The 23262-nt window shown below is 39.8% G+C and overlaps 1 protein-coding gene across 1 annotated transcript in view; it reads right to left on the bottom strand.

Moving 5' to 3' along the window:
- LOC107684973 (teneurin-3-like) overlaps positions 1-23262 on the bottom strand; it is a 323878-nt gene that overhangs the window by 33780 nt on the left and 266836 nt on the right. The window contains exons 15-22 of the mRNA XM_016481367.1: positions 18199-18222; positions 17104-17124; positions 15865-16011; positions 13417-13633; positions 9224-9343; positions 6947-7208; positions 3360-3627; positions 1867-2010 (exon numbers count right to left, since the gene is read on the bottom strand). Of these exons, the coding sequence (XP_016336853.1) occupies positions 1867-2010; positions 3360-3627; positions 6947-7208; positions 9224-9343; positions 13417-13633; positions 15865-16011; positions 17104-17124; positions 18199-18222 (1203 nt within the window). The remainder of the gene's footprint in view (positions 1-1866; positions 2011-3359; positions 3628-6946; positions 7209-9223; positions 9344-13416; positions 13634-15864; positions 16012-17103; positions 17125-18198; positions 18223-23262) is intronic.

The raw sequence follows: 23262 nt of genomic DNA, 5'->3' as shown, positions 1-23262 counted from the left end.
GAGACAAAAACATTAAAACCCATTATAAACGATGCATTTGTTGCATCCGAGGCATTTGTTGCATCCAGTGGGGACATATTTACGGATTATAATGACTTATACTGTCTTTTTACGCGTTACGTTGCAACTTTACATCGCGCTGCGTAAACATAAAACCATGTCTGCATTTGTGATCGGCGAAACGACAAACAACAAGCAATGGCAATGTGAGTCAGAAGCACCAGACTGTCCTTGCAAAGTTGGAATTGCCCCACTTTATAGAAACAGCATTTGTGCTCAGAAGCATTGTAGGCTACTCTCTCAAGAAACGGTCCTCATCCTCCGTAAAATGCGCTGCACACATCTGAATATTTGGGTTGAACTGTTCTGGAATAGTGTTGTAAATACAACTTAACCACTGATTTCTAGTTGTGTCCTCTTTTGGAAGGCCAAACAAAGTAGTTTCGCTTTCACAACGAAACACACAGCGTCTTCACGACATGGTGGCGGCGGCAACAACAATACTACAGCGAGCATCAAAGTTACACCTTCTTTCTTTGCGTGAACATTTGTGCGGCGTTATGCAAATCTTCCCACATCGTGACATAGACATGTGGGGGCATGTTAGAATGAGCCTTTTTAGGCAGGCGTGGTTGACTCTTAACTTTTATAAAGAATATCTCTTTGGATTTGAGACTTTAGTCTTTGCAACTTCACAGATCTTCTTTATGCACCAAGAGATTGTAACACTCCAAAGAGAAAGGAAAAATTGAAATTGCATCATATGACCCCTTTAAAGTACTCCATGTGACTCCAGTGGTTTAACCTCAATTTTATTAAGCGATGCGAGTGCTTTGTTTGCACAAAAAATATAATTTACAACTTTATGAAAATATTGATCTGCATTGTGCGTTCATGAGAGCATCCCAATGCATCTGTGTTGTGTTCACGTGATTGAAGACTTGCGCGTCAACACAACGCACTTGATTGAGTGTTCACTAGAGTTTCCACGACACGTGTTTGGATAATATTTTCGTAAATAAAGTGGTAAATTATGTTTTTTTGCGTAAACAAAGCACTCACGTTGCTTCATAAAACTGGATTACTTAATAATGTACTTAATGACATGGATTACTTGATGTCTTTCCTACCGTTCTAGACCCTGAATGTGTAAGTTGCATGGCTGACTGTAGAGGGACAGAAAGCAATCGGATTTCATCAAAAATATCTTCATTTATGTTCCGAAGATGAACGAAGGTCTTACAGGAGTGGAACGACACGAGGGTGAGTAATTAATAACAGAATTTTCATTTTTGGGTGAACTATCCCTTTAAGACTCCACCTATGGATCCAACCGGATGTCATATAATTCAAAATGACCTACTTGATTAAGTATTTTAAGTATTTCAAATACAAAATACTGTCTCTCAAAGTATTTAATTACAAATTAAATTTTTTTTTTGTCCGTCAAAATACAAATGATAAAATACTCAAAAGTAATTAAATATGTATTTTAAATACATTTATTTAAAATACTGCCCATCTCTGTCAAAAAGAACGCTATGCTGCTATAGCTCCACTTCATCAACGTCATTTAACAGCAATGACACTAATGAGCAGTCATTTACTCATTATTAAAGGTTTTATACCTGTGTCATGTTAATAACTTCTAACAGGCAGATAATGGAACACTTCTAGATGGTGAAGGAGAGGTAACGCAAGTGTATTTTAATTGATGTTTGTTGATATTTAGGAGTGTGTGGGTAAACACATGATTTCAGCTGATTGCCAAGATCAATGTGACTTATGGTGCTGTGCATATTAAACCCAGTGTAGGAGTGCGATATTTTTGTGTTATTCATTAGAGAAGGTCAGAGGTGGGCTTACCATTCTGAACATCTAAAATGTGGTGTTTGTCTAGGGTCCATCCTCCCATGTTTGAGGCGTCGAGTTCATAACCTTGGAGGATGGCTGTTCTTTTCTCCCACAAGATCAGATCCAAACAGGACTCATACTCAAATCCCACAGACACTGTAGAGAGACAGATTGGTGTTATTCGTGTATGCAAATACATCGTATAAATATCCTATAAAATACAGAAGTCTTGAGAACTGCTTGAGAAAGTAATCAATACAGACTAAGTCTAAACCCCACATTAAGCGGCATGCAGATAAATCATCATATAAACATTGGGCTGATAAACCACACTCATTCCCAGGGCCTAATCAGATGTCCTACACAATATCAAGTCATCTTTACTGCAGTCTGCCTGAACACTGCAGTGTCTCTATCATAACTTTGGTAAATCTCATAATAGATCTGCGCTTCACCAGGTGCAAATCGTTTTAAATTTATAACTGTTTTCAGCCGATCACATTAAGAAAGTGACCTTATGTCCCCCAGAGAGAATCAATAAGCGCACTGCTATTTGTTGGGCAAAAAAATTACCTGCTTAATGCAATTGGCAAAGCAAAGCCTGATGAGAAGGTGAAAGCCAATCAATACTCGTGAGACCTAGCTAAACCATTTACAATTTTACACAGTTCACTTTGTAAAGGCAGAATGCATTCCTGACTTAGTGAAAAAACATGTCTTTTGTGGTTCAACATCTTGTGAGTTTGTTTATGTAAGGCACTGAAAAGCATGTCTAGTTTAGTCTGGCCTACTGCCTGCCACATCATCAGCTGAAAATAAACTGAGGCACTGTCATCAGCAGCAGGCCGTCTTTCTCAATACTTAAGTGAAAAACAAAGCCACAGATTCGCCTTGACCTTCCTCAAAACAGAACGAAGCATGTTGTTCTCTGTGGTTTTGCTGATGGGTAATCATACAAGCTACAAAATACAGTCAGCATAAAAAATGCCACAGTGAAAAAATCTTTCAGAGGAAAAAAATTGCTTCCTTTGCTATTGTTGGCCTTAATCATCTGCTTTGTTTTACATTTACAGTTTCTATTTGCATAGGTATATTTAAGGAGACATCCCATAATGCAACTGTCATAGTGGCACGGGCCATTAAGCACATCTACATTCTTGCATGTTACAAATTCAGGCTTTCTACAGAGGGTAATTATATTATTCCTCTACTCTGTGCATCTAGAAAAACAGTATGCGATAGTGAGGTGGTTGTTTACAAGCTCAACAACACTTGCTGATTTAATATTAAATATTAGTAAAGATGTAAAAAAATGCTGTTAATTGTGAGGCAGTTTTGAAAAAATGTTGAGTTTTCAGCAAAGGTGTGATGCTGCATCAATTTACACTCAATTAACAGAATCTTACAAAAATTACTGGATTAAAGTGAAAAAGTTTTCACATTTAATTGTGCTTTCAATATTGAAAAGTAAAAAAAAAAAGTCTCTGATCTCTGCGTTTACTCACCCACAGCCTCTGATAGGCCATAAACTCTTTGGTTGTATGCATCTGTTTTATCCCAGATGAAGGTGTAGAACAGGTTGGGTTCTGCAGGGAACCACTTCTGAAAGAGACGTCCCACCACTGCCACCATCAGATGCACCTTCATGAGGTTAAAGGGGATAGTGGCTTGGGTCATGGTCACCTTGAGCACTGGCCGGTAGCCAGCCGCCCGCGAACTCAGATACATAAGGTTCAGGTCGCTACCCGGAATCGCCGTCTCCTCCTGAAGAACCTGCACATCAAAGAAAGAAAGAGGTGAAGATAAATAAAGATGGGGGAGAGAAGGAGTGACTCGGGGGTATCTGGAAGAGGCATTAGAGCTGAGAATGAGGCCTCCGATTTTTCTCTCTGCAGGATTAAATCACATCTGTGCCTGTGTTTGCTCTGACCACAATTTACTTGACATCTTGGATCTAATGAGGGAGATTTTCACGGGCGGAACATGCTTATATTTGCATCACTGTCGGAGGCTATTACTGTACCACATTCCACATGCTCGACCACGAGAAATAGTCAACAGACAGAGCAGTACGGGCCACTATTTGCAGTAGAAGAGTTCAAACTGGATTGATTTTAGACTTTGAAACAGCTGGCCTATCGTGCCGGATGAAACACAAGCGTGCAGTTAGAGGCATTTAAAGGTGCCCCTGGGGAGGAGTCACCAAAGTTCAGAGCATTAGTGCTGATTTCTCTCCCTCTTTGAGATGCACAAAAGGAGCACAGGAGATGAGGAGCAGCTTGGATCAACAGAGCGATTCTGCATCACAGCTTTCTCCTCAAGTGCTTAATGAAAAGCCAGTCAAGCCACTGTGGAAAGACAGTAATCCCCCTGTCTTCCAGCTCATGGCATTGTCAAGTGTCCTACTGGGAGGGGACATTTACTTTTCTCTAACACAGAGGACAAAGGGAGCCAGAGGGAATTTCTTTTCTTCTCATTTTTTGGTTTGGACGCCGTTGCACTTTTCTGGGGATCAGTAGAGGGGGCCAGATGGATTTGGGAGAACCTTTGATATGCATTCTCTGGCTGCGACAACAAAAAACCCAGGCAAACAGGAAACTAATGGTAAGTGGGCGATAAAATAAAAGGACAGCAAGTTAAGACAAAGTTTGGTGGTTTTAACTGCCATTTGCACACACACACACACACACACACACACACACACACACACAGGGGCAGACAGACATGACTATAGCATTATGCTCTCAATTTGAAGGGTCAAGGTGGCCACCCTAACGCTAGCTGATGCCATCCACATGTGTTTGTGCATACCCCACGCTCGTAGCCTTTCTTAAGAGCGTCTATAAGCCACAATGCATTCATGCTATGCACCGGCCTCCCCTCTATGAACTTTGATTACAGAGTCTGAGCTAACAACATGCTTTACTCCGCCTGCTATAAGCTCTTAATAAATGGCACCGCATGCGCTGCCGTGTCTCTACGTGTGCAGCCGTGTTATTCTTAGCCACGGGGGCAAGGACCATAAGTGCGTATGGCTGCATTAAAGCAAAATATTTTCTCATTTGCCAAATGAAAGGGAAGATGAAAAAGGCTTTGAAAGTTCATTTGATACAGCCCATTAAATGCACAGTAATAAAGACCAGATTGAGTTTTATCATCAAGTATTTTTTTCATGGTAAGAAAGGAAGCTAGTGTTTCTGCGAAAAGCCAAAAAAGCAGCCGAATCAATGCACTCTCATTACATTTAGAGGTGTTATACTTTATAGGACATAGTAGTTATTGAAGCAAAAACACAAAGCATGATGGGAAATCATATGTACCTTTCATTCACTAAATGTCTCATCTGATTTTCCACTGTCTCATGGAGGTTTTCTCTGGACGTGAAAATGTGCCGTTCTCCTCCAGCCAAATAATTGTTTTCCAGGCCTGCACGACGGCCAAGTGGAAGCAATATGCCTGCCCGTTCGGTGTCACGGCCGCTAAGCGTTACGAGTGCTGGATGAGGGGGGCTGAAGGATGTCTGTTTGCCATTTGTGTGTGACGCTCTGGTTAAAAAAAGACCTTGGAGGCCATTACAGCTGAGGTCCAAAAGCCCCATATTAAATGCTAACTTGGTTGGGTCTGATTACCCCTGTTTAGAGTTCCTCTCAAAGCAGGCTGTAATTCAAATCAGGGCCCATCTACTTTGATGAGTGGGGTTCCACAGAGGGGACAGACGCCCCTGTTGGGACCGAGGAGAAACATGGGAAGAGGAGTGTGGCCTGTTACATATGCTGCCGAAACTATTTTTTCTCCTTTATGTCTTGGAGCAAACTCGTAAGACAGCATATGTGTTGGCCCTGAGTGCTCGCATTACAGGGGATGATCCCCCCGCCACATGCCACAGAACGGTAAGAATGGAAAGGCAGAGTTATAGAGGAACGGATCAAATGCACATCTGGACACAAGGTAGGTAGGGTGGAAGAGAAAATACAGACAGGATAGAGCCAAGTTTTGTGAATCTCTAAATCAACAACAGCACTCACTTCACATGGCACAGAAACACGTGACTGAGGAATTCAATATCGACTTTTATTTTGCCTTTCTTTTTAGCATAACAGTTAGCTTTAAAGGATCAGTTCACACAAAAATGAAAATTCTGTCTTTTTCAAAAGCCATATGAAAGCTATTTGATTTAAGTCATTATTCCTCATCAGTTGTTAACTGCATGAGTGAATCATTCATTTGATTAATAAAAAAAGAAAGATTTGACTCATTTACAAATTAAACACACCTAATTCTCATTCATTTTCATTATATTTAAAAGAGTGGCCAGGATTTTTTTAAATATACCTTTTGTGTTTCACAAATAAAGAAAGTCACATGGGTTTTGAACAACAAGGTGGTGAGAATAATAGAAGAATTTTCATTTTTGAGTGAACTATTCCTTTAAGACCTTAAAAATTGTTTTGTTCAAGCATGCTTTTATATTCATCTCCCCAAAGACCTGGTGATTTATTTGCTCTGATGTGGGTCCAGTTTTCCTTTTTTACAGACAGGCAGCAAGAGGCTTATTCATTTTAACAGATTATGTAGGGGATAGCGCATGCGGATTTGCACAATAAAAGGAACAAAAGGAGGGTGTGCAAAAGGATATAAAATTCTGACCAATATCTCCACAATATGTGGGGTTGCTCTGAAGGCTGTAGTGATTTCTAGCTCTTCCCAGTGCCACACTAAGGTTCAAAACACTTTTTCCGCTGAGTACTGCATGCTGGGTACAGGTTGAGGGAAACGAACAGACTGTTTTCTCACGTTTTTAGCACCATCACTGTTCTCAAAGGCTCCTTCTTTTGCGACTGACTGAACAGTGTGCAGAGCACGTCTAGACTCATTGCATACTCATTCATATCATATGGCTGCTGCTATATGATACCCTCTTCTCTGCATGTAAATAAATGACCATTCAGTATCCAGCTGACCTATTGAAAACAATGTTCCATTTACAATGGTGAATTGGCACTTTGGTGGGAAGGAAAAATCTGGATTGTTTTAGTTTTAGGGATCTGCATCACTCACATTGTGGCTAGTAAGGAGTCCAACCGAGCCTTACCTGTGTCTCTGGAATGATGGGGCCGTTTTCGGGCGAGGATCGGAAGAAGGTGGAGAGTGGTGTGGCCACAATGAGAGGGCTGGGTCGAATGAAGCCACTCAGGTCACAGCTGGGGATGTCGTTTTCCTCTTTCTTCATAACCAGCATGTCCATTACGTAGAAGACATTCCACGGGATCCATACTGTATGGAATTGCGTCAGAAACGGTGCCCGCTCGAAGCTCAGCGTCAGTGATGCTCCGCCATTGGCCAGAATGTCATACCTTCAAAAATGAAACAAGGAGTGTACTTATAAATTCCAATATTTATTTTGTACAAAAGTTAACTGAATTTGATATACACATATAAAAAATCTCAGGACTGTCATACTCTTCATTAGGTATGCATAATATGCAGGTAATGTACTGCAGAGGTGAAAAGTGAGTAACTGAGATGAATTAGACATGAGAGCCGATGGCTAGACCTGGTTTAATTGTCTCTTGCTTTAACCTTCCTGATCCCAGTGCAGGTCTCCTCTGAGCCAAGTGTTTCTAAGAAGGCCCTTTGCTTCCTGACACAGGGCCTTGCCACGGTGAAAAATGCATGATAATGTGGCTGAGCCTTTTTATCATTGCGTTTGTGTAAAAGCCAAAACTCTCCCTCGACTCTCTCTCTCTCACTGTTGCCATGAGAGATTTATTAGAAAGGAAATGAGTCAGGAACTGAGTGTACTGTCCTATATTCTGATATTTTGCAAAGGCTGCAGGGGGGAAAAGCAAGATAGGGCAGAAAATATGCACGTAGAAGCGTAAGAATTCGCTCACGCATGCGCAAACATATACACATACACACACACACACACACACACACACACACACACACACAGTATCTAAGCAGCTCTGAAAGAGCGGCTGCTGGTGATTGGTCTCTAACAGCTGCGTAGCCGGTACTCTGATTCCCTGTTGGAGTAAGTGGATGTGGAAGAGGTGTGGGCATGATTATCCACTACCATTTTACGGTCTGCCCCACTGTGGTGTTCAAGTGCTGCAACAGCTGGCTGAGTGGGCTAATCTCGGACATACTCTCCCTATCTATAGCCTCCCCCTTGCACTCTCTCTTTCAGTCTGGGTCTCCTCCCTCCAGTCCAACCTCTTCTCTCATCACATTTTCTATTAAACATATCTCTTTGGCATATATATATATATATATATATATATATATGATAAAATAAATATATAGAGAAATACAATAATAAATAAATGACAAAAGCACATTAAAAATGACTAAAAATTAAACTAAATAAAAAAGAATAATATAAAATATAAATAACATTAAAATAACACTGGTTTTTCAATGAAAAAGTACTACTATAAAAGCAGTCTCGTGAGCTGCATTTCAAATCTTCTGAAGCTATCATAGATTTTTGTGATAAACAGAATCGAAATTTAGGTCTATGGCACCTTTAGATGTGTTGCATCAGGTCTGACATCAGTGACAGCTTTTGTGTGCCACAGAAGAAAGTAAGTCATACTGGTTAGGACCGACATGTGGGTGAGCTAATAATGACAGAATTTTAATTTTTCATTCAACTATTGTTTAAAGACTTGACCTGACCCCGTTCAGTCCACCAACTGCACATAAAATGTCTTTTCAGTAATTCTATCTTTAATTACACTGAATTCAATTCAAATTTGTTCAATTCAATTGCAAACCTTATTTCATTTCCTTTCTGCTTAATTGCTGCCTTTTAGCCATTCAGCACTGACACATGACAGTACATGATGGTCATGTCACAGTCCACTCTCCTTGAACAAAGATGTCTGCTTAAAGAGCTTGCTGGTTGCAGTCCTGAGGCCTTCGTGATTGCCGTGCTGCTGCTCCTTAATAATACTGGGATTGGTTTAACTGTATGGGAGAGTGCGGCCCATTGGCTGATTGATTCCACCCTTGTAAATCCAATGCATTTTAAACAGGCCGTTTGCTAAAGCACTGCTTCCTGAAGCAATGTCTGACATTTTCATGAGATGATCTTGGTAGATAAGACAGCACGCTATAAAACACATGCACACACACACACACATACACACACACAAATTGTTGTGGCGCCATAAGAAGTTATGTATTCAATCAAAGTTTTCACACATTTATGTATGTTTTATGCACAAGTACTAAACATAACTAAACAGATGGTTTTGGTGACATCTCTACTCTGTGCTATATTATGACATCCAGTCATTCAAGGACAGGAACACTATGGAAGTGTGTATAGGATGTGTGTCTGCTTATGTTTTCAACCTACATGCCATCCTGCCGTGTGATGGTGAATCCGTGGTCTGGGTAGTGCACAAAGGACACGTTGACTCCAATCAGGGGTGTACCATCTGCAGTGAGCACCTGCCCTCTGATAATGGACACCAGACTGCAAAACAAACACACATGGTCGGTAAGAACCCCCCCCACACACTATTAATATGATTTACAGCTTGATTGAACATGGATTCCCTAAGCTTTCACTGCAGTGTTAAAATGTCTAACCCACTGTAAATAACTAGAAAGCACACAAAGTCTGTCTCTCTCTCGCTCTCTCACACACACACACACTCCATGCTTATTTATGTGACTCTTGTGTCCCCGTCTCTATAGACAGTCATAATTCAGTCCCCTAAAGGCTCCAGTGGGATTCTTATGTCCTTAATTCCCAAGGCAGAATTTCCTTCGAGGAGCTTCATAAGGATCGATGTGGGCAAAGCTTTTGTTTGAAGAACTGTAACTTTTCCACAGGGGAATAAATAGCTAAAATACTTAGTAATCCTGCATTGTCAATTACTTTTTTGAAAAAGCGGTTGTCTTTCAAATCACAATCTACTTAAACTGTAGAACTTTTGAACTGTAAGCGAAAGGCATGACTGAATGACCAAAGCGCACATGTATACAGAAATTCTTAAAAATATAATATTTTAATTTAACTTTTTTTTTCTGAGCAAATATTGATACATTTGATCAAATTCAAATGTATTTGTATAGCGCTTTTCACAATACACATTGTTTCAAAGCAGTTTTACAGAAAATGCATGTGTCTACATTACAATTTAGAGTGATCATTAGAATTTAGAATTCAGAGTGATCAATTTCAATTCATTTAATATTAACTGGCATTTCTAATATAATTTAAAAAAATTTAAATCAACTTATAGTCCTAACAAAATAAGAAAACATCCAAGAGAATTACAGCCTGGGTAGAAACTGACTTCACCGCAGTGTTGAGGACACCTCGCTCTACTTATTGGCTGATTTTCCAGGTCATTACTGCTTTTCTTGGGGCCTAATCAGCAGTGCAGCAGTGAATCAAAGTGTGGCGTTGCCCCTCACTTGGAGCTGGGATAAAGGAAGTGTGGAAATGACCCTAGGGTCACATGCACAGGTAAACATTCCATAAATAAGCTGCCGTTCCTCATGATGTGACCATAACTCAGAAATCCCATTTGCTTTGTGCGAGATAATAAAACAATAGTGTCCAGTGTTAGCTGCCACAGTCTGAGAGTCCTAAAAGCATGCTGTAATTCACACTCCTCAGCGCTGTATTTCTGTCTCTTTTCCTCAGCGCTGTATTTCTGTCTCTTTTGCCCTGAAAACCACACGTCACACTTGCTACTCGCTCTGCATGTTTTCCACATGCTCTGAGGGCACCATGACTGCAAAACCAAGGTTAATATTGCTTACTCAAACTGCTATGAAGATGAAAGCATGAAGGAAAAAACAATACTTTTGTTAACTAAGAAAACAATAATGTGAGTGTGCAAAAATCCAAAAAATAAAACTACAAATGTGTACTATAATATGCTCAAAAACAATAGAAAAATGTAATGAAATACATAAATATGTACTCACTAATTAAAACTTAAATGAAAAAAAAAAAAACTATGGAATAATCAAACAATAATTTAATATATTTCAAATACACAACCAATTACATCCAATTTTACAACATATTTTTTAAGATCATACACAGCCTATGACAGCTTCCCTTTCCTCTCTCTAAGAATAACCTTCATGATGTTGCCATCACAAGGATTATGGCTGGATCCAGGTGGACATCTACCAAGGTGCCCTAGGTTATTCACTTCATTCTTAAAGGGGTCACACAGATGTGCTCTTCTCCGCTTCTCCGGACCGCTGACCCTCTCAGTACTCTAGTTGTTTTCAATCCAAACCTCGCTGCTTAAAACACCTTCCATTTTGCCAACATGCACCATGCAGAAGCTTAATCTGCTTAAAAGGCCCCTTAGTGCTGGGAAGCATGTAGCAAAATGAAAACAAGACATTTTCATGTACACAGGCAGGAGTTTGCTGAGCCAGGCGTTCAGGTGAACGGATGGCTAAAGATGACATAGAATAAACATCTGGAGAGAGGCTGCTGGGATGGGTATATAACATATACTTAATTCCGGAAAATTGAGGAGCTGGCACTTTTGCTCCAGTGGCATGTTGTTTTACAATGCTTATGATGCGAATCAATAGGTAGTTACCCTGAGGAAACACACAAACAGCAACTGTTTCTTAGCTGGATTTTCTTTGAAACCTGTTTGACCCATAAGGCAGAATGTGGGGATATATATAACCGGATTCACAATATCGGTCTTTCTTCAGTCAGACAAAATATATATCAGTGCTGTGTCCTTTTATCACCATTTGTCGTTTTAAAACAAAAAACAGTCCTGGATAAAAACCTACAATTTGAACTGAACTACAATGAATACAAAAACCAGAGACTGTAATGTTTACTTAAACATTTGTATTATTTAGCGAGCGATTATTCTATTTTATCATGAGCTGGGAGGATGAGGGAGTCTGGTACACATGGTTTGTGTTACATTCGATGACTGCCAAACAAACTCTCCAGCCAAAATGACCAATATTCAGCGCAGATGTGCCCCGCGTGGGTTTGTGCATTTATTTTTAAATCACATTAGTCTACACCTCCCTTTATCAGATCAGTCTTTATCTTGCCACAGAGGTATTTAAAGGTTTAATGTCCTCACATATGGGGCACCGGCTTTGGGCCTATTAAACTCTTTGTTGTAGCTAATCGTGTTATCTGTCATGACTGAATCACAGTTGCCAAGCAATTTTTGAGAGTAATCAAGCTAACTTCAATGTTATTTCCATCTTAACAGAACATGTGCATTGAGTTATGCATAGGAGGCGGGGAAGAGATAAACAAACTGATCGTTATTGCATTATTATCACGTATCAGTCAAATTGAAACTTGACTGTGAGCATTTGTGGTGTGATCAGTCAGCCTGCTTTGTGTTTTTAATTCCTGGTTTCCATAGATATTAGCTTACACACCCACTGAATATTAGTCAGACACAATAAAAAGGAAATTGCATTAAAAGCGCAAAAAAGCAAGGAAGGACTTGAATTAGCAACAGGCGCTTAATTGACAGAGCAAAAGGAACAAGCAAGGTAAAACGAAGCCATGAAGGCAGCTGACCATGACAACTAAGAAATGATTATATCCATTCAAGCAAACAGAGAGAAGATGCTTCGGACAAACCCACGCTCTGGAGGTGACAACATAATTAATAGCACTGCTTATTCAAGCGGGTTATTATCAGATCTAACATCTCTTTCCAATAACTGTTATGGTGCTCTCACATACACAATGCAAATCGAGGCGCATAATTTGTAAATTACACTTTAATGCAACTTCAGAAAATCTTTCTCTCTGTAACCCGGGTCACACAGTTCTTAGGAGGTTTTGTCAGCACATCTGTTTCCATGGCAACTGTATGAAGTCTTTAAGAGGGCTGTTAGGAGCAATTGTTGGGGGTCTCTGGAAAGCAGAAACTAAAGGATTATAACAAAACGAGACTATTCTATATGCTTATAATATGACACCAGGCCAGCCAATCAATTGTAGTTAATGAAATAATTAGACATGGGCAATCCATAAAATTTACATCACAAGCTGTCATAATTATTATACATTTTTTTCAGTTTCAACTAGGCCAGTCAGGTCAGTAGATCAGATCAGTACTTGCTGTTCCAATGCCAATGTTTAAACGTTAAGTTCTATGCTGAAAAAGAACCCCCCCCACCCCCACCCCCAAAAACAAACTCCATGACAGCTATAAAATCCCACTTTTGCTGGGAATGATATGGCATATGCTGTGAACCATGACTGATTTGTTTATAATCTTCTATCCTAACTGATCTAAAGTGAAAACTATCACAATGATTCTTGCAATCTGTCATCCAGATGGATTACTTCATTGACTTTTTGAACTCTGCACAATAATATTCAATACATCACACAAAAACCCAGTGGACTAGTATAAAACACATTTACATGGTCAATGTAAGTTGTAGTTCATCACATGCCTCATAAAACCTGGGCCTCTGGGGCATTCTTATTGTTAAGCACTGATAGACTCCTCACTATTTAAGGTTTAATTTGCTCACTGCAGCAAATACTGCACACATCCCTACCTTCTGTTAAAGGGGTTGTCTCCGTTAATGACATGTGTGCTCTCTGGGCCAATGAGGAAGCTGATTTGCTGATAGAATGACTGGGCGGCTTGCTGTGGGCTTCCGGGTTGGTTCTGGCCAATGATGTCGATGGGGTCAGGAGAGCCACGGCAGAAGGTTTGAGTCTGACACGAGCTCTGCAGGCAACAGTCCGGATCCATACAGTCCACCAGGCCATCTGCACACAATACACATTAAAATATGAGGTGCTATGTGTTAAAAGAGTCTTATAGCATATCCTATGTCCTGTCTTACAGATCCTGTCACACTGCTTGTAGTGTGAGAGAAGTGAAACGTGTTTGCGTCTATGCTTCATATACTATCCACCCATTTTTACTGCACCCTGAGCTGACAAGGCTATGGTGAGATCGAGACTGAGAGTGTCTGACTGTTTGTTTTGTCTTCCGAGTGTCCCAGCACCCCCTGCCAAAAGAACCATGCAACTTCATGTGAGATCTGGACCTCTCGTAACTCTCACACTGCTTTAAATCCAGTCCGCTATGGCCAAAGTCAACACACACATGAAAAAATATCTCCAGAGAGAGCAGAATCTGTTAACATATCTTGCTCAGGTCACACAAAACAGAGGTCATGTAATGGGATCTTTGGACATGTATATGATTTTAAGGAGAAATGTATTTATTTTTTACGTTTGTATATATAAAGACCTTCATGTTCTCATCTTTTTATGGCACTTCTTTGTAATGGCTAGTTAAAGGAAGCCAAATTCAAAGAAATCTGCAATACCTGGCACGATTACTGTACGACTGAGAATTTATCAAAACCTCACTGTATATTTCCCTTTCCGCTTTGGAAAAACATCAAAGCCTCTTGTCAGGCTTCCAGAGGACTATAAATCCTTCAGATTTATGATGTTACAGACCACATTATCTCCAACTAGAAAAATAATCTCCTCAAATACTTTGGAATTGCGCTGTGTTTAAAGGTTCATGCATTCACCTCGGTGGAGAAGATTTTTAGCCATTTTTGTGTGGACGAAACCTCATGCTGGTCCTCAAGCATGCACGGAACCTCACATGTACCAAAAAGTTCTGTATCCAAACACACGCCCTGAATGCAGGATCGGTGGAGAAGGATTTACAGCCGCTCGCCCCTTGAGCAGGCCTGTCATTTTTGTTAAATGTAAGCAAAGAGAGATGCTCTGTTATTTATAGAGTCGGTCTCCCCTGATGTCTGTCAAGACAAGAATCGTAACCTCCAGAATCTAAGCTAACCTCTAGTTTTGAGATTTACTTGTCTTTGGTCTTAAGGCCCCGATATACTTCAAACGAAGTTCGTTTTCGTTCTTCGTTTGGGGGCAAAAAGAAGTTTGAAAAGGCTGAGCGACGGTATACTGTTTCCGAACATTTCGACACCCTCGCGCCGCTGGAGGCGGGGTGTAGATTAATGTAAACATACGGCAATCTAGGTGTGAGACGGCTACCAATTGTCAGAATATTATAGACAAAAGAATAATGATTAGCAGCAGTTCAGAGTCAAGTATCATGTTTGCAATACAAAAGAACCACTCCTTTCCCATAATCAGTCCTTTATGGGAAGTGTGAATGGCTCATAGTCTTAAAACTTTAGCATGTTGTGGAAAAAAATATTGGAGTCAGTTTGTTACTTTATTTAATTAGTGTTCATTTATTTTATTAAACTGGATCAATTGTTTCACCTTTTTATATTTTATGTGGTGTCATGATTTACTTTTGATAAAAACAAAGGTTTATTATTGTATGTTCGTTTGGCATTTCATTTATTGTATACACTTTAAATTCGCTTATTGAAAGAACAACAGCAGCAGCAGCAGTATGGTGTAACATTTATTTGAAACACATGTATTTGGTACTTGCTACCTTATATCTTTACTCTTTCCTTTCATTCTTTTCATGGCTTTGGAAAACTTGTCTCGGATGTTTCTCTACGTCGCTTTTTGCATGTTCTTCGATTTTGTTTGAAGTATATCAGGGCCTTTAGGATCATGTCTTAGTGTGCTATATTCTGATGGGCTGAAGGCTATGGGATACCACAGTGAAAAACAGAGCGACTCTTATAAATCAAAACATGCTTAACTTTTCTGTACCACTTGACTGTAAACAATGATTTTTTGAAGTTGTAAAAAAAAAAAAAAAGACAACAAGACTGGTCCATGTTTGGTGTGTTTAAAACCTGCCTAAAAACTTTATCATAACTTTTATTGAGGGAGAAGAAATTCCAATGTCAGTTGTTTCATAAACATTTAAATATGCACATTTTACAATTTCCACCAGGGTTATATCCTCGACCTGATTATCATTGACACATATTTATCTGATGTTTACATAAACTTTTCCGTATGTATATATGTGTGATGCATCCCATTTAAATGTTATAACGTTCATCCGTCCAAGTCACTGGTGACCTCACCTCCTTCATTGTCCTTGCCGTCTGCGCAGAGAGTCTCCATTGCAACGTCACAGCCGGCCCCTCTCCAGCCTGGTTGGCAGACACAATGCCAGCCATTCTGATCCAGCGTGCAGCGTCCATTACTGTTGCACAGACCTGGGCATCCCTCTGCAGAGACAGACAGAACCGTCATACACTAGTACAGACGTGTTTGTGTTCAAATGTGTTAGTCAAATACGTGTATGTTTTTATATTTATGTGAGCATATTCTCTGTGTCAGTTGTTCTGTTGTCATTAAAAATCATCATATGTGGCCACAGTAGGACACAATGTGTCTTCGACTTGTGAAACACAAATGGTAATCCAAACAGATATACACTGAGATCGTCGTGAATGAAAGTAAGTGTTTAAAGGTGAACACAGACTGACGCTGGACTTCAAACAGGCCTAGTGAGATGCACAGAGGCTGTAGATTCACATGGATGTAACGGATGCTCTCTCGACACAACCAATCAATTTAAAAGGGATGGCATACATTTGTGAAGAAATCAAAGTGAGACCCAAAAGGAAAAATAACCGATTGATGAAGCCAAATGAGAACCCATAAAAATGTATTTAATGAAAATTAATAAAAAAAATAAAACTGAATTTAGAAGGCGAGATCAAAGGAAGGGATATAAGAGGGTGAAGGAATAATAAATCAGCTGAGGCATCCATGTGAAGCTACGGCACACAGAGAATCCCAGTGGCATAAAGTATAGGGTGGATGTCTGAGCTGGCGAGAGAGTGTGTGGTTCCAGCGCTATACTTTCTGCCCAGGTCACATTCCGCCGGACGGAATCAGAGGAAAGCAAGAGAGGCCAGGGGGAGGGAAGGGGAGGATTGTGGGAGAAGCTAGGCTAACAAACACCAGGGGTCAGGCTGCGGGATGCATGGAGACAGGACCCACAGGATTCCAAAACAAAACTCAAGGACCACAGGTGTGTTTGTGTGTAAGTGCATGTCAGTAATTGTGTGTGTGCGTTTATGTGAGTGTGTGTGCCTTGTTCAAGACAAACAATGATGAATTTGGCAGATATAAAGACAACAATAAATACAGCGAGGAGACTAGAACATAGACACGCTGACATCGTGCTTCAAGACAAAAAATTGAAGGAGGGAGAAAGGAAGAAAGCAAGAAAGAAATAGAAAGAAAGAAAGACAGAGAGACAGCGGAGTGATTGCTTGTGACAGTCTCCCTGGGGCTTTGGTATGCATTACCTTTAAATCCTATCCTCTCTCCTATTATGGGGCCGGGAGGGAGGAAAATTCGGGAAAGAAAATGAACAAAAAAAATCTGAGCACTTGAGTCCAAGTGAAGGACGATTCAGAACACAAAAACACAGAAGGGAGAGAGAGAGTAAGGAAGAAAATGACCATAAAGCGGAGAAAAGGAAAGAGGGGCTTTGAGAAGGAGGAAGGCGAGATGTTGAAAGAAGAGTGGGAGCTGTTTCGACTTTGGCCGACTCCGTCTGGAGGATTGCCATGGCGTGTATATTGTTTTATTCAATGCATGAATAAATACCATACTAAGAAACACTACATTCCATGTCTGTTTAGTATTGTATGAGTGAGAAAATGAAAGAAAAAGAAAAAGAATGGAATGTGATAAAACATGATAAAAACAAGCGAGAAACATGCTCTGAGCTAACATATTGAGGTTTGGAGAAAAAGTATCAAAGTAAGCCCGTAAGAGTTTAAGAAACATCTTAATGTTTAAAAAAAAAAAACAAAAAAAAAAACCTTGTGAGAGTACTTGGCGGTCTGATGCACCATATGCCAGTTTGTGAGTCTGGAATCACACTTGGCTTAGCACTGATTTAGCCCTGTGAAATCATTTCCAAAAACACCTCAGTAACAGTAAACAAGAATCTGCTAGTATCTCTTCTCTTGATCTCCATTTACAATGCCAGCTCGTAGTTCATTATAAAATAAACATGGCTGAACACGTCATTTGCGTGCAGGTTTCGTGGAGCTCTATTGTTTTAAAAATGAACTCGAGTACGACTCTGGGACACGGAGGAGATGCTAAACTGCAGATGTGGAGCTGTGGTGATTTAGTTTAGGCGGGGGGATGGTTCTGCAGAAGTTGGAACATTAGCCAAGGAGAGCACTGAGGACATTGGATTGGATTTCTGACAGTCCAAAAAAAAGAAGGCAATGAAGAATCACAATAATAGCATACACGCAGAGGAGAGAGAGAGAGAGAAGAGGTTATTAATGCGCCATAAAAATGTCATAAAGACCTCAATCCGGGACACAAGAGCTCAAGGGAGAGAGAATGAGAGAGAACGAGAAGAAGAAAAGACACAGTACCTTGGATATACGTCTCCGGGTGAGCTTTACAGGGAGCAAGAAGAGGAAGAAAAAAGGAGAAGAGGATGTTAAAAAGGTGTGAAAAGACAGTCAACCTGAAACACGCATACAGAAACAAAGAGCTTTTTAGCACTGCTGGTAGATGTTGGTTCAAAAAAGCATCTTTCATAGCATAGACATTAAAAATGAGTAGTAATGCTAACTGACTTCTGCTTTCCCAAATAAATATGTGGAAAATATTTTTTTATAGTTGTAAATAAAACAAAGATTACTGGAGTTCAAAAACAAACAAACAAAAATGGTTTCATCATTTCTACTTCAAAAGTTCATGTTTAATTCAATGTGCCGAAACTTGCCGTTTCTTTGAAATCATTTGTGAAATTTACTGGAAATTTCTGAGTGAAAATTGTTTCAAACTAAATCTAACGCCAAATGTTTTTCGGTGTACAAAAACGAACACACAAGCACTGGAGTAAATAAAGCAAAAACACTTCCACCGAGCAGTCTTGGCATGGACTTGCATGGTTTTCAAAGCCCACCAGTACCCTGCACAATCTTCTGCGACACCATTTATGGAATAAAATGAAAAACAACACCAGTAGAAAATGATTCACTCTTCCTGTTCAGTATTCACTGAACGCTCCCCTAAATCGCTTCTCAAATGTGTGGCACTATCACTCATAATGCATAAAGTAAATAACATGGGCATCATGGGATCTACAGTACTGTTAGAAAACGGGGCCTCATATGCAAATACGAAATTGAATCCTGATGATTGACGTGGTCCAGGAATCCTACAGTATGTTTGCTATTTCACGTTTCACATTGTCATCACATCAGGTCTATTATCCTTGAGCCCCTCAGTATGCGAGTGAAATATTATATGGCCCTGACTGAGGGGGGGAAAAAAATGTGTGTGTGTGTTGGTGGAATATTGTATGGATGAGCTCTGAAGCTCTGAATCATCCGCATGTGTGTACAAGAGCAATCATCTCCTTCCTGTGGCTAAATGAAATGATTTCTGACAAGGCTTTGGGAGAAACCCTGTGTGGCGTGTCATAACATTACATATGCTAGGTCAGATCAAATCATCCTAAATAAATAGTCACCTTTTAATACAAGCATAAAAATGCTGTTATGCTGAGGCTTCATTAGCTGGATTATGTTCTTAAGGAAGATACTCTTATGTGTGAATGGAAGACGAGTGTGTGTGGTTGAGACTGACTGAGAGGTTTTGCGCGTGTGTATGTGTGTGTGAGAGAGAGAGAGTGTGTGAGAGTGTACTGATTAAATTCCTCGGGTGTCTTGCTTCCACACACTCACTGTTATGTCTGGGAGATCCAGAACTTAGACAGTTGTAGAAGACCGAGCGGCGTATGCACTCCAGAATACACAGCGGGTTATGAAAACACAAGCTAACGCATGCTCCGAACTGGAAACTCGCCAGTGAGGGCAGCCAATTACTGGCTAATTACAACAAACTTTTGTTCATTTACATTGATGGTCCTGAGGGGAGATATAGAGAGAGAGAGTAAGTGAAGGAGAGATGGAGGGGAAGGAAAAAATAGGCAATCATCCCTTTTATGGACATCAATACTTCATTATTTACGTGCACATTCAAAGAGCACTGATTAAAGTGACATTAATCTGGAAACAATTACACATCACGTCCAGTGTGGTTCAATCACTGTTCCTCTAAAGAGAAAAAGAGAGAGAGCCTATATTAATTTCCATTATCCTAATTGCGCTGCACAGCCACATGGCGGTATACATGCCCCCACAGCTGTCGGTATAGCTAGTGTGACATAGGGGCCAAACGTGTTTTAATCACGTTCATGGGCACCTCAAGCCATCCCACAGAACCAATCAAATGTTAACAATGTGTCAGCCCTCTACCTGCCCGCCACCATAATGACAGGATAGTGCATGCCATCGCCACTGCCGCCACCTCCATCCGCAGCATTCGGCAGACTGTGCGTCTGAATCCCATTCCCTTTTCAGAGCCTGCCTGGATTAATGTGCTGTGAAAGGGCGTTTCATTAATTAGTGATTGAGATGATAAAGCGTGGAGAATGATTTGTAGATGTACAGTGCGTGCTGTGTTTTTGTTTTAACTCTCCGTCTATCTGACATGGTTTGAAGTGAGGGGAGAATTGAGGGCACTGGAGATCAGGATGATGTAGTTGTGTGTTGGCATGCGTGTGCGCTATTGATTTTCTTTGTCTGTACGCACGTGTGTGTGCGACGTGCGTGATAATAAACGGGAGGTTTTGAAGGACAGGCGCTTCAATACTGCATAAATGGAAGCTGTTTGTTTTCGACTGCATGTGAGGTACTCTATCAGTCAAAGTTTGGAGTAATTTGTTTTTGAAAGCACTCTCTTTTGCTTAACAAGGCTGCGTTATTTGGTCAAAATAGAGTAAAAACAGCAACATTGTCAATTATTATTACAATTCAAAACAAATGTTTTCTATTTTAATATATTTTAAAATGTAATTTAAATGGGGAACTTTCAGCAGCTATTACTTCAATCTTTTTTTTTCTTTTAATTGTATCACGTTAGTGTATCACGGTTTCAACAAAAATATTAAACAGCAAAAACTGTTTTCAACATTGATACGATTTTTTTTTCTTGAGCACCAAATCAGCATATTAGAAGGATTTCTGAAGGATCATGTAACACTGATCCTGAAATAAAAAGGAATATATCACAATGCGCAATATGGCAAATTTTGGGAAAAAAAGTCCTGCCTTTAAATTGAAAAAAATGATGTGCATGTCTATCAGCTGGACAAATCTAAAAACTATAGATTTGTTGTCAGACTTTAGCTATGAGAGTAAAATTTGTGATACTATGGTTGTCAGACTTTATTTGTGATTTGACATGAAACCTAACCTTGGCAAGCAGTTAGGAGATTTCGGTCTCTCCTCATTCAGCCTGCATGACTACAAAATAGCTGCCAGGGGCCCTTACCAAAATGGCTGCTGAGTGAACCGGTCTGCTCCAATAAGGATTTTGGAGTCAATTTGTGCACTTTTAAAGTATATTTAAGTATAATTAAGTATATTAAGTATATTAGTTTGACAAAATTATTTTGGATGCATCTTATTTTGGATACATCTTCGTATACACACACACACACACACACACACACACACACACACACACACACACACACACACAAAGAGGGGCTCCTGCAGGGTTGATTGATGTCTGTGCACAGCTTGCTGTAATCCATGGCTTTCTCACAGTAAGAGTTGCGCTTCTGATGAATGATCTGGAAGGGCCCAAGGCCTAATGAAGCATACAAGTCTTAATAAAAAATCTCAAATGTCTGGCAGTGGAAGCTTCTGACAAGCCACACTTCACAAAAAAATCTCTTTTCTTTAGTCATAAAGAGTCTTTAAAGAGCTATTACTAAGAAAATGGGCTCACATGAGTATGTTCTTGTTCCAGAATATGCACCATTTATTCATATTATATAACATGCTAGCATTGTGATTCATCATATTCCTAAACTTGTTTACTAAAGTGAATGCATGAGCTCAGAGGATGAAATATCCATCGTATAACCTAATAACCTACACCAGTGTCACTCAGTTCACTTAGTAGTTAATTTCAGTGAAGCAACTATTAATAAGGGAAAAACGAAAATATCCAAAACAGTTTTGTGTTACGATTACTGCATGTTGTGCTATAGTGGACCAATGCTGTCTTTGGTTACGGTCTCACAAAATCTAGCTAACTGCTACAAGTAGGTGCTGCTAAGATACACAAAAAGATACTAAATGTAGCTCAACCCATTAAATGGAGCATGCTCTGAGAAGTCCTGTTAACAACTCCTGAAATAACCAGTAATCTAAAAAGAGCATCTCAGTCTCCGACAAGAGAAAGTGCAGTTGGCAGAAAGTGTGTTTTGGGTGTCTGTGTCGTGAGAAATATTTCACGCTTCTGCTCTCCTTCTCCCCCTCTCATGAAGCTCCCCAATCATTTACAAATGAATAAACAGATCTGTGTCACACTAAGCTAAATCAAACAGTCGTCTCTTAAAAGTCTGCTGTACTGTCTGGATAAGTTCACATTACAGACCCTAATATTAAGTTAGGATTAGGGCTGGGTGATATATTGAATACTCTAGATTTTGCCAAAGATATAAAATTACACAACATTGTGAATATCGCAGTATAAATGAGCTTTTTATATGGGCATTAAGTTTCCTAAAGAGCATGTCATTAGACTAGTTTTACGATCTTTCCTTGTCTTGCAGCTGGTGTGGACGAGAGATGTTTTAATATATTTATACTTCAGTGAAAAAATGGTGTAAGTGTTTGATTAATTTCCTTGAATCAATTCAAACTGTACATTTCAATGAATTACATCTAAAAAGCCCTCCTTAGGTTATGATCTTTTGATTACATGATCTTTCTGTTTGATTGTTTACATTCATGGTTTTAGGTGTTGTAGGAAAAACTCTTATCACAATATTTCAAACCTAATGTGCCACTGACTCTGCTTAAGGTTTCCAGAATTTTATTTCATATAAGGCAGCACTGGGTGCTGAATGATAACAACACATATGCGGCTCTGATATTAGGTGGAAAATGGTCCCAATCAGATAAAAAAAAAAAAAAGTGTCCATACAGCTCAGAAAAAATAAAATATTGTCATATTTTGACAAAAATGAATTGAGACCACTATCACCATGTAGTATGTAACTTATGATTTTAAACAACCCTTAAATTTGAAATGTTTAAGAAAGACTTCATGTAATAACAATAAAATACACAGTGAAAATGTCTGGATGCTGCTGGTCAGTGTGAGAGCTGTCTTACAGTACCTGTGTCTGGCGTCTTTGTGTGAAAGAATGATGATGCAAGTATGTTGTAATGCAGAGGTGTTTGTGTGTGGAGTGAGTAGGTGTAGAGGGACAGGGAAGGTCACACACACAAACACACAACTCTCACACACACACCCCTATGTGGAACCAAGAGGCCCCTTATCTCAGTCTGACACATATGATGTATGAGGTACCATAACTCTTTTAGCTCCCTCTTGTGCTCTCT

The sequence above is a fragment of the Sinocyclocheilus anshuiensis genome, unplaced genomic scaffold (assembly GCF_001515605.1).
Source record: "Sinocyclocheilus anshuiensis isolate Anshui unplaced genomic scaffold, SAMN03320099.WGS_v1.1 scaffold685, whole genome shotgun sequence".
NCBI classification, from domain to species: Eukaryota; Metazoa; Chordata; class Actinopteri; order Cypriniformes; family Cyprinidae; genus Sinocyclocheilus; species Sinocyclocheilus anshuiensis.
Note: the sequence above shows the minus strand (reverse complement) of the source record. Positions and strands in the feature narration are given on the sequence as shown.